The 12,910-nt window shown below is 33.6% G+C and overlaps 1 protein-coding gene across 2 annotated transcripts in view; it reads right to left on the reverse strand.

Annotated features, from left to right (window-relative positions):
* RASEF (RAS and EF-hand domain containing) overlaps positions 1 to 12,910 on the reverse strand; it is a 97,712-nt gene that overhangs the window by 17,285 nt on the left and 67,517 nt on the right. The window contains exons 13-15 of one of the 2 annotated variants that reach the window (XM_074280134.1): positions 10,856 to 10,937; positions 9,447 to 9,561; positions 1,291 to 1,469 (exon numbers count right to left, since the gene is read on the reverse strand). In XM_074280134.1, the coding sequence (XP_074136235.1) occupies positions 1,422 to 1,469; positions 9,447 to 9,561; positions 10,856 to 10,937 (245 nt within the window). In that variant the 3' untranslated portion in view covers positions 1,291 to 1,421. Of the gene's footprint in view, positions 1 to 1,290; positions 1,470 to 9,446; positions 9,562 to 10,855; positions 10,938 to 12,910 lie in introns of those variants that run through there. The other variant, XM_074280133.1, reaches the window with a different exon arrangement.

Below are 12,910 nucleotides of genomic sequence, written 5' to 3' on the forward strand. Positions count from 1 at the left end.
GAAAGAAACACAACAAAAAACAGGGGCCTAATATCATATTTATTTTTACATAGAAACCACTATTGTTATGCCACAGTCTCCTTGAGCTGTTCTACCTCAGTTTCCCTGCACTAGTTTCCTTTATTGTCCTGACTGAGTTTCCCTGAATTGTTCTATCTCAGTTTCCTTAACTGTTCTGCCTCAGTCCCCTAAGTCGTAAAACCCCCTCTTGTTCATTAAGACTGAGGACCATTTGCTCTAAGGTTATAAATTGTCAATGGGAGAAGAGGAGCAGATCAGACTTCCTGGCTCCTAGCTCCTTCTGCCCCTAAGAATTTATGACACTGTCCCTCTAAAATATCCCAAAAGATAAGACTATCTCGGATACTTCACTGACATCTTTACTTCTGTTATTCAAACATTCTGACTCTGGCTTTTAGTAAAAATTTACAACTTACCCCCCATCCTGACAAGGCTTCTAATTTTCCCACTCTTTTTCTTTTCCTTTGTCTGAAGAGCTATAAAAATGTTTATCATTCCCCCATTCATTACTGGATACTTTAAGAAGAGAGTCCTGTCCAGTCGATTAAACTCTCCAATTAATAAAATATTAAAAAAAACTCTCTAATCACTATCTTGCCTCAGTTTCTCGGGCATTACACTATTCAGGGTAATGGGATGAGATAATATACAAAAAGCTTTTCTTCCAAACCTTAAAGCACTTTATATAATATTTTCTATTATCATACAATCCTCGAATCATAGGACATGTGAATTAAGTGCACTTACCACTTAGATTACAAGGTTACATATATACAGTGTGTTCCAAAAGGTTAGATCTGCAGATATTGTATTATATAAGTGTGCACATACAAATTCACACTTTCTGTCTCTATCTCCATCTCTGTCTGTCTCTCTCTTTCACACATATACACATACACAATTTATATTTTTTGTACATGGTTCCTACTAATCTATCCAATGGCAGAAATTATTTAGGGTGCTATGTATTTAGGGAACCACAAGATTAGAAGGGGGCAGGGGTAGTAGTACTGTGTCTCTCAAATGTGTCAACCCTCTCTACTTGAAGTGTCTCAATATTTGCCTCTAAATTCATTTGGACAATAATATATAAAAAATCTTCAATTGTTTGTTTTTTTTTTCCCATTCTATTTCTTTCAAAGACTTGCTAATAGATAAATCCTTTTTGTACTAGAATATCCTCACTCTGTGGAATCCCACAAATGCAGAAGTAGTCAACTTCTATCATGTTTAGAACAATCTAAGAATTCTAAGCTCAGGTATGTAAGAAAGGAAGACACCATAATAAAGTCATCCCAACTGGACTGCAGGTTGCATCAAACTGGGTTCATATTTGGTCTTCAGAGTAGGCTGAAGTTCAGGGTAGGGGAATTTGAAATTTCATGCAATTCAGTACAAGTTTAAATACAGGCTTGAGACCACAAAGCATTTATATCATTCAGGAAGACCTAAAAAACAAACAGAAGACAGCAGATTCCAGACAAGACAACTACCATCACATTTAATCACTATATCCCTACAAACTCTGATAGAAACAGACCCAAACCTGAACCTAAGAGCTTGAGGAAAAAATGGTATCTCTCAATACCAGAACTGCTTCCAACTGAGTCTCCCACAACCCCCACAACAGCCATCACTGAGAGAAGAGATCATCATGGAGAAAGAACCCACTTTTCTTATCAAATCCAGCAATTGTTGACCAAATGACACCAATAAGCTGGTAAGGAGATGAATCTTGAAAGTGGCAGTAGTCTATCTCCCATCAGGCCACCAGACCTGCTTCTAGGATAGTCCTCACAGACATCATTTGAGGAATCAACTACTGAAAAGAGACAGCTATGCCCACCAACAACCAACTAACTTCAGACAAGCCAGCCAAATTGAAGCAGTGAGTTGCCCAGAGAGAGAAAGAAGGCAGCAGGTGTCAAGCAAATCAACCCACCCCATCCTGACCAGCCCAGGACTTTAAACTCAATAGTCTTGAGAATAGCAATGTTTCCAGTGTCTGCAGATATCATTCTGGGAAGCAATATTTGAGATACAATCCAGCAAGTGCTTCTCTAAGGTATTAGTCATAGCTACTAAAGATCCAGGAAAGAAAGATTTTGCCACCAAAATCCTTGGCACTATCAAATGGTTCAACACCAGAAATGGATTAATTAAGTTAATAGAATTACATTATCAATGGAAATGACATTAAAGAACAGATATCATTACCATCTGCTTTGCTAAGGTCCTAAGGGACCATGGGACCTTTCATTCTTCACTTGTAGTTTAAATCTCCCATATATGTTTTCTCCATTAGAATGTGAGAACTTTGGGAGCTGGGACATTCTTACTTTTATATTTATATCCCCAAAGTGTAGCATGTTGCTTTGTACATTGTAAGCACTTAATTAAGGCATCATTTATTCACTCATTCATTCATTGATAGTTCCCTGTTATCGATAAGAGCCACTATCAAATATGGCCCCAACTAACTTTTATGTTTTATTTTCCACTCTCTTGAATAAAATCTTTTTCTTTAACAATGATTTACTCATTTCCTTGAAGAGGTTATATTTACCCTTTTCTACAGCTTTGCTCAGTGTACCTTCTATATCTTTAATGTTCTTTCAACCAGCTTTCTAAACCCCAAACATCCTTCAAGGTCTACACCAAATGTTCTCTCTTCTGTCAAGACTTCTGTCAAAGTCCTCTAGGAACCTTTTGTTCTTCTATAGAACCTGAAAGACAGATTGGTATACTGGAAAGAACACTAAGCTTGGAATGACTTAAGTCATCCCAAAAATGAGTAGGATAGGTCCCAATCACAGAACTATCATTTTAATGCTTAAAATCTCTGAACTTTTGTTCTCTTATCTATACAATAAAGATAAGGATGCCTATACTGCATACTTAAGAGAATTTTTTTCTGAATATCAACTAAGAATGCATAGAAATCCCTGTATTAATATTAGTTGGTAATGCTATTTTTATTCCTTTAGTACTTATTGCATTTTTATATTAGTTTTTACACATAAAAGAATTGTCTTTCCAAATGAAAGATTGTGTATGACATCTTTGGATCCCATGTGACTCCCTACCTCAGCTTGGTACTCCATAAATATTTAATTCACTAATAAGTCATCAGATAAATAAATGGTTCCAAAAGCAGATTAGGATCTGAAATTTGATTTAAGATTTTACAACACAAAGGCTATTTCCTATCAACAAATACAAAGCTTACTTTCTATCAACACCCAATGAAGTTCTTACTAATTTATATGGACTAATCAAAAGCAATTTGTATATTACATTACATTCTTTACCCCTTTTCAGTAAATCAATATACCAAATTCTATCTATCTTCACCTAAATCATTCAGGTTGTATAAAGAAAGAAATAATGCTTTCATGTTGGGAAATTGTAAGACAGAGGTATGGCTCATCAAGTCAATCATTTTTCTGATATATAAGTCAGATGTCAGATTATATATGATTTTATCCCTGGTTACAATTTCAGGCAGTAATCTCTGATCAAAAGTTATCCCCTTTAGATTCTGGTCACAGCCAGGGGAAACAATAGTGCTGCCAATTTGGTGACCTACTTAAAATGTGTAAATATTTAACAATGATGGTAGCTTAGATTCAGGAAACTTCAGCCATTTAACGTCTGGACTATTTTAAATACTACAGTTGACCTCAACCACTTTGCATGTGTTTAATCACAATCCAAACAACTGCTGGGTAAGAAATTTCTTTCACAGTTTTGTTTGCCTTGTATGGTCCCTCAAGTTATGGCATTTTACTATTTAAAACACATTCTTAACTTGGTGAGCATATATTATCAATACTTTATCCACTATTCTACCCTAATTTATCCAGGCCTTCCTATTCATTATGATTTTTACCCATGTCTTTCCATAAACATTTAATCTAGAATCTTTCTAATACATGCTAAGCCTGCCTCTGAGTCTCTCATTACTCACTGAACTCAATGAACTCATGCTATCTATATGCTGTTTCCTATTCTCACTACATGACAAGTCTACCTCTTTTTCTGAACATAAATGTACCTGATGACATCTATTATACTACTCCTTGCATATGAATCATTCCAGGTAATATGCTGAAGCTTGCTTACTAGGATAATAAATGTAACTTGCATTGTTCTTTAAGTCACTTGGAAATTTTATTTTTCTAAGAATATATTTCACAAACCATGGAAAAATAATGATGGGAGATATTAAAATTGACATTAAAAAGATTGCAAAGGTGGATAATTTCAGGTCCCTTAGTGGCATCAATTTCTCAATTATGATTTAGCCTAATATCTTTCTTTTATTCAACTCAGACCATATCTCACTGATATCAACTGATGAACTTTTTACCATAGATCAAAATTGGCACTAGGGACCAAAAACAATTTCTAATCTACCTTTTGTCTTTGTGTCTTTTTATAGGTTGCATTCTCTTGCTTGGGATATGCTGCATTCCTCACCTCCCTCTCTGAGGTTCTCTGGTTTCCTTCAAAACTCAGCTCAAATCTTAAAGAAGGGAAAGGGACCTGTATGTGCAAAAATGTTTGTGGCAGCCCTTTTTGTAGTGGCCAGAAATAGGAAATTGAATGAATGTCCATTAATTGGAGAATGGCTCAGTAAATTGTGGTATATGAATATCATGGAATATTATTGTTCTTTCTGTAGAAAACAACTAGCAGGATGATTTCAGGAAGATCTGGAGAGACTCAGATGAACTGATGCTGAGTGAAATGAGCAGGACCAGGAGATCATTATATACTTCAACAATATTATATGATGTTCAATTCTGATGGACATGGCTCTCTTCAACAATGAGATGAACCAAATCAGCTCCATTTGTTCAATAATGAAGAGAACCAGCTAACCCAGAGAAAGAACTCTGGGAAATGAGGGTGAACCCACAATATAGCATTTACACTCCCTCTGTTTTTGTCTGCTTGCATTTGTTATTTCCTTCTCAGGTTATTTTTACTTTATTTCTAAGTCTGATTTTCTTGTGCAGCAAAATAACTGTATGGATATGTATACATATATTGTATTTAACATATAATTTAACACATTTAACATGTTTTGGTCTACCTGCCATCTAGGGGAGAGGATGGAGGGAAGGACAGGAAAAGTTGGGATAGAAGGTTTTGCAAGGGTCAATGATAAAAAATTACCCATACATATATCTTGTATATAAAAAGCTATAATAATAAAAAAAAACTCAGCTCAAGAACTAGATTCTACATGAAGACTTTCCTGAATCATCTTCACTCTAATTTGCCAGTGATACTGCTGGGTAATTATATTTTTCCCACATATATTTTGCTTTTATGTGAACACATACTTGTCATTTCCCCCAATAGTATATGATAGGGATGATCCTTGATGATAGGGAATATTTTTTTTTTCCTTTTTATCCCCAGAACTTATGTTAGTCCTCAGCACAAAGCAGATATATAATAAAGATATAATAAAGAGTTCATTAATCCACTGGAATCATGAATGGTCAATGTATTCATCATAATATCTACAATTTTTAAAATTGTCTTTACAATATTTTAATTGCATAAATTTCTATTTATTTTATTCTTCATCAGTTTTTAAAAAGTCTTCAGGATTGTTCATTTTTATCATTTTGATGTTCTTCTGTTTCTTTTAACTTCACTCTGTGTCATTTCATATGTCTTTCAATGTCTCTTTGAAATCATCTATTTCCTCATTTCTTAAAGCATATTTATATGCCTCAATTTATTTAGCCATTCTTTAACTGCTAAGAAATTCCTTAGTTTCTAGGGGGGGGGGGAGGTTGCTACCATAAAAAAAGGAAATGCTATAAATACCTTTGTGCATAAAGGACTTCTTCATCTTTGCCAATCTGATGGATATGGGATGGAATCTCAGAATTATATTAATTTACATTTCACTAGTAGTGATTTGAAACATTTTTTTTCCTAGGTTTCTGCCTTTGAGAAATGCCTGTTCATATACTTTGACTATTTATCAAGCGGTGATTGTTATTCTTATAAATATAAATAAATTATGGAATATAAATAATTATCTTGGAAATAAAGCATTTATCATAGAAATTTACTACATGGATATTTCACAGTTAAATTGTTTCCTTTTTAATCTTAGATTTATTTGATTAATTTGGGGGGAATTTGTTTTTATTTTTATGTAATCAAAATTAGACTTTTTAATCTTCTATGACCCTCTTTATCTCTTGTTTTGTCTTGAACTTTTTTACTACCCAAAGATCTGAAAATAATGTGCAATTGACTATTAACACAAAGATGATAAATTTACAGTTCAGAATCAGCACTGATATTTGTGAATGCAGCCAATAGGATTCATTTTGCTTGATAAAGCAAACTTGTTACAAGGAATTCATTTTTTTCTCTTCTTTTCAGTGGTGGGTAGACAGGAGAGAAAGTCAATTTTTAATTTTAAAAAACTTAGAGAAGTTAAGGGTCTACAGGTAAGAAATGTAGTATGTACTTTCAGAAGAATTCATTGAATTGTCTATCATTTTACTTTGCCACAAGACTGTTGGGGGAGGGGGATATCTGGAAATAATTGTAATGTACAGAAACATCAATAAAAATTTTAATAGCTTACTAATTAAATCGCTTGCTAACATTTAGAATTACCTTAGAATTAAGTTATTACTCACCAATAAGAGCCAATAGTTTAAGACTGTAATCCAGAAGACAGGATTATCAACTATGAGAGGCTGTACAGGTCACAGCTTCATTCCTATCCTCATATACAGAATGGAATTATCAATGCCATTCCCATTTAACTTCAAGATAATAGGAAAATAAAAGGAAAGCAGTTTGAAAGTAAAAGCACCATATCAATTCAAAGAATGATACTATTATTTCCATTGAGTTTTTTTTTCTTTTTGATATTCCACTGTAACAAAAACAGATGATTTATGTTCATGAACAAATAAGAGATAGAGAAGATCACAGAAGATAAAATGATGTAATATAATTATACTACATGAATTTATGCAATTATACAATTATATTATTACATAAATTTATATAGTATAATTATATTATACTATATATTATTAATATAACATGTAATACATAATTATATTACATATTATAATAATAATTGTATTATGATAATTTATTTTAATTGTGGCTTCCTACCCCCATGTCTGGAATACCTCTCTCTCCACACTTTACTTTTAGTTTCCTTTACATTCTTCAATGCTGTTTAATCATGCTTGACTTTTTGTGGTCTCGTTTAGGGCTTTATTGGAAAAGATACTGGAGTTGTTTGCCATTTCCTTCTTCCTCATTTTACAGATGAGGAAAATGGGACATATAGAGTTAAGTGATTTGTCTAGGATCACATAGCTTGTAAGTGTTTGAGGCCAGAACTGAATTCAGGAAGATGTCTTCCTGTGTCTAGATCACTTGCTCTATTGTACCATGTAGCTGCTCCCAAGACTCAATCCAAATCCCACCCTCTGGAAAAAGCTTTTTCCAGTCTCTAAAAAAACCAGTTATTTTTCCTTTAAGGTTACCATACATCTATTATAGGTAAATATTCTAACTACCTTGTTATTTACATGTGGTGCTCAAGAGTAGACATACTGTTTGAACAAAAAAAAAATGGGACTCGAAGTATATCTTTTGATATAATTTTAATGGTGTATCTAAACTAGTCATAAGAAGTCACCTCCTTCAAATACTGGGATTTTTTTTTAATTTTAGAATAAAAAATAATGAAGGAAAAAATGCCAAGTTTGCAAATTGAAATAGGGATTCTAGTTCACTCAAAAAGATAAAATCACTGAAGACAATTGTTACCACAATGATGAATACAGCTGGAAAGACCAGTGTGTGGTTTAAATATTCTTTCTAAAATGCTGAGAAATAAAGGTAGTCTTCTGGTTTAAGGCTTCTATCATAGGTCAACCTAAGACTATTTTTCAGGTATTTTTTGCAGACATTCATCCACTAGTCTGAATTTATTTATAGCCTTCTTCTGATATGGGGTTAGCAGAGAAATAATAGTGAATTCCATCTCTAATCTCACCCTTTTGACATATTGTAAAGGGTGTATATCCTCAAAACCCTGAATTGTTCTCAGAAGATCCCATCATTCTGGTTTATTGAGAATGTGCCTAGTATTGTGAGTAGAAGAGATCAACCCCAATAAGTGCCATTTGAAAGTCTTGATATTCAGATTGATCTTCTATCTCACAAGATGATTTGGTAGCTTTTCATCCCTGACATTTTAGGAGAGGAAACTGACAATTAAATTTCTCAAAGTTTTATCTTTGATGTTGCCTTTTTATAAATAGGTTTCCATAATATGTTTAATATATATGATATACATCTGCTTACTTGTCTGTATTCACATGGTCCCACCATCCCAGTTTAGGAACTCATCATTTGATTGGTTCCAATTGAAATGTTCATATGAACCACTCATGTCCAACTTTTAGTAGAATGTTCTGAGAATGTATTGGTCTGATCAATCATAGTCAACACTGCATATCTGAATTCCATCTGCTATTTTGTTACTCTTTGAGAATTAAGGACAGCAACCAAGACTTTATCACATATTACTAAAATGCCTGGTTGGGTCTTCCTACCTCAAGTTTCTCCTTTTTCTAATCTAATTTTCACTCAACTACCAAAAAAATTGTCCTTAAGCTCGAGTCTGACCCTGTACTTCCCAGCTTGAATAAATTCCAGTGGCTTCCTGTCTTTAGAATCAACATTATATTTAGCTTTTAAAGCCCCTCATAACTTGTCTCAAATCTACCTTTTTAAGCTTTGTATGTGTGTGTATGTGTATACATACACATATATTCACACACTCATGTTGTTGTTCATCCTTTGATGACTTGAAAATGATCAAAAATATCAGGAGGGTGATATATCGATGTGTATATGTGTGTGTGTGTGTGTGTGAAAAATTTCTACTCAGGCACTATATAGTTAAGCCAAACTGACCTCTGCTATTTCTCACCTGTGAAATTTCATCTTCTGTCTATGCTTTTTAACAGAACACCTACATTCCAGAAAGTACTCCCTCCCTACTTCTACTAAAAAAAATCTTAACTTCCTTCAAAGCTCATCTAAAGCATTATTTCTTAAATGATTCCTTTCCTAATCCCTTTTAGTGCCTAGTAGTTGCCCTCCCAAAACTACCTTTTGTTTATTTTGTTCCTGTTTACACATACTATTCCAATTTAAGCTACTAAAGCCTAAAACTACACTGAGATTTTTGGGATAGCCTGAATGTACATGATGTCTCTCTGACTACAGGAAGATAGGTTTCTTGAGGGCAGACTACTTTTTTAAAACTTTGTATCCACCATATCTAGATGGAGGCTAGGCCACAACAATTATTTGAAAAACATTTGTTGACTTACTGATCTTACCTGGATAGTATCTACCCATTCTCGTACATTTAGGAAGCTTTGTTCACAGGTCACATCATATAAGAGCAGCACACCATCTGCTTTTCTAAAGTAGGATTTTGCTATACTTCGGAATCTTAAGAGAAAAAAAATGTATGTAAGCAATGGGTTCTAAGTTAATTGAATGCTCTCATTTCCCACTGACCTGTCTACTTCTTTTATGTTAAAGAAAGGTCTCTTCACTGTATGGATCTGCACACATATATTGTATCTAGGATATACTATAACATATTTAACATGTATAAGATTGCCTGCCATCCAGGGGAGAGGATGGAGGGAGGGAAGGGAAAAGTCAGAACAGAAGTGAGTGCAAGGGATAATGTTGTAAAAAATTACCCATGCATATGTACTGTCAAAAAAAAAAAGTTATAATAAAAAAGAAAGGACTCTTCCTCATAGAAATATTTTTTAAAAGCATACAACCTGCAAAATAGCCTCTAGTACTGTTCTTCTCAATGTCCAAATAAGCCAGGACACACAGGTATGGTCATTATAGTGGAAGTCATAAGTACAGCTATTGTTCTGTCAGAGTTTTAGTACTCTTTTCTCCTATGCACTAAAGCTGATGCAACAGGAATATAGCAAGTGAGTTTGAGATATAAAAAGTTAGAGGGTGTTAAATAATAAAAAGGAGAAAGTTAGCAAGGGGGGTAGGGAGAGATAGCTCATAAGTGGCATCTCTTAGCTCTGCTTCTATATGTGATGCTGTCAGTATTTCATGGTAAATTTGTCACAACTGACATTTGAAAGACTACCTTAGTTATACATCTTTTAGCTTAAATTCTGAAAGGCCCACTTTGTCCTTCAGATGAAACTGATGAATTCTATTCCCAGAGAGCTAGATGGGATAAGAAGCTACTTCCTTTTAGTCAATGGCAATGAACATACATATAATCCTATAGAAATAGGTCTGTGCTAATGAGCATCTCTGCCCTTGTACAGAGAAGAGTTGAATTTCTTCAGTGAAGTGAAGTCAGAATCCTCACTGTATCATGGCAAATACATAATTTTAAATCTTTCACAGCTAAATAGTTGCCCAAATTAGCATTTCATGAAGTAAAGTCATCTTGCTTGAATCTTTCTTTAAAAAAAAAAAAAAGACATTCTGGAGCTTTCTTAATCAAATAAACTTAAGGGTTGCTAAAAAAAAAAAAAAGACTTTGCCAACCAGATAAAAAAATGAAGAGGCAGAAGAGTAGGGAAGAAAGAGAAAGAATTAGAACATGGAGAAAATAGTAGCCAGACTTTAAATATAACTGAAAAATATATATTATGAGAGAGAGAGCTTATAATGCTTTCCCGTAAGCATTTGTCATTCTCTTGTCATATATCTCTATGTATAAACTATGAAATCTGTGAATAGCACTTGCCTCTCTTGACCTGCTGTATCCCAGAGCTGTAATACTGTAGGTTCTCCATCCACGATAAGAGTCTTCATTTGAAAATCAACTCCTTTAAAAGAAGCATAAGATCCCAGGATAAGAATTCAATATTTCTATTTATTTTTATTTTAAAGACTACTTCAAGATATGACAGATACCTATATACCACACCAGCATTGTGTAATAGTAAAATGCAATGTCATTCATAAATATAACTCCATTGACTTAATCAGCATGGAACACTTTTAAGGTTTATTTCCAATTGTGATGATAGATAATTAGTGAGCCATACATATATAAAGTCTTGCCTCATTTCCCATTTTGATTTAAGACTAATTTGGGTGTGGAAATAATCTATGGCCATGGGATAAAAAAATATATTTAGTAAGTTTGGAGTTATACTCTTTAGACTTGTTTCCACTAACAAAACATATTGCAATGACCAGGATTAAATATCAAAATAGCATTAAGAATTAAATTTAAATGTAATTTTAGCTTTGTGCACTGAAAGAAATAATTTATATTATCCTGTCAAATAAAATATAAATAGTTTAATAAACAAAGTCAGAAAAAGGAACAAATTTAGAAAAAAAGATAAGCTCAGTTTTGGACAGAGTTTGAAGAAATAGTGGAACTATTTTATAGTCATTCAAAGGTGAAAGTATGGAACTAAAAGTGAAACAGGTCATCTGTACATAAATAACAATTGAAGTCATGATAATGTATAAGATGGCTAAGATTATCAGTAGAATCATAGAAAAAAGAAAGAATATTTATGTTAGGAAAATGACAAAGCCAATGAACCAGGTAGAGGTGGAGACATAAAAAGAAAATGAGAAGAGCATGGTGGGTCAGATGTCAAGAGTGAAGAAAGTATTTAGAAGATAGAACAGGTTAAAAGCAAGAAATGCTACAGAGAGGTTATGATGAAAGCCTTTGGATATGATGGTTAGAATACAACTGAATTTGGTGACACTGAGAAGAACAATTTTAAAGTTTGATAACAGATATTGTGGAAGACCAGTTATAAAATGTTAGGCAAAGTGTGAGTGATCAGGGGAAGCATAAAATAGAAAAGGTTTTGAAGAAGTTTAACAAGAGACAAGGAAAGAGAGAAGGAATAATAGATGAGTTAGAATTAGAAAACCTAAGCAAATTTGTAAAAATATAGTCTGAGAGGGACAGTGGAACAATAGATTTTTAGCTGGAAAAGATTTTTGAGACCAAAAATTTCACATAGAGAGAGAATGACTCTAAGTCCCACTGTTCTATTTTGGTATTGGAGCAAGGATCTAAGGAAAGGAGGATAGAATAGGATTCAAGGTTCTAATAAATTAATCAGCTTCATGGAACAGGGGACAATTCTTTGGTGACCAGACCAAAGAAAGACAATGGGTTATGATGCTAAGAAATTTTGAGGAATATGGAAGGACGTAAGGAAAGGTATCAGTCTTCAAAAAGAAGGTGGATGAATTGCAATTAATTGAATGTGCAAACATGCAGAAGTTTGACTGAGACCAGAGAAATGAGAGAAAGGCTTAGAACAGTCAATGGAAAATTAGACATTGAGTTTATAAGAACAGGGTATGATGAATAGTGAATAGTAGAAGTCTTACTAATGGCACCAAAATTAATAATGGGTGCAATCCATAGCAACACAGGAATCCACAAATAAAACCGAAGAAAGTATATATTAAGAGTTACCCAGAAAGGATCTCAGATGATGCATCAAGTCAGATATTAAGAAAGGAAAATAGAAACAAAATAAATATTAATGAGTCCAACTGTGTAATTAGGGTTGGGTAAATGAAATCAGAGTTGTAGAAGCAGACTGAGAGAACAGAGATGAATCAAGAAAACAAAGATCATCATTAGAAAAAACAATAGGCTACAAAATGAGAATCAGAAAAATAGGAAGCTGAGCTCAGGGAATAGAATTTTTAAAGTTCAGAATGTTGAAGATCCTTTTCTGAGAAGTGATGAGGACCAATACATGATAGTGATAACATATACCTGAAGTGCAATATACAAGGTCATTGGAAT

This window comes from Sminthopsis crassicaudata, chromosome 1, assembly GCF_048593235.1.
Source record: "Sminthopsis crassicaudata isolate SCR6 chromosome 1, ASM4859323v1, whole genome shotgun sequence".
In the NCBI taxonomy this organism is placed as follows: Eukaryota; Metazoa; Chordata; class Mammalia; order Dasyuromorphia; family Dasyuridae; genus Sminthopsis; species Sminthopsis crassicaudata.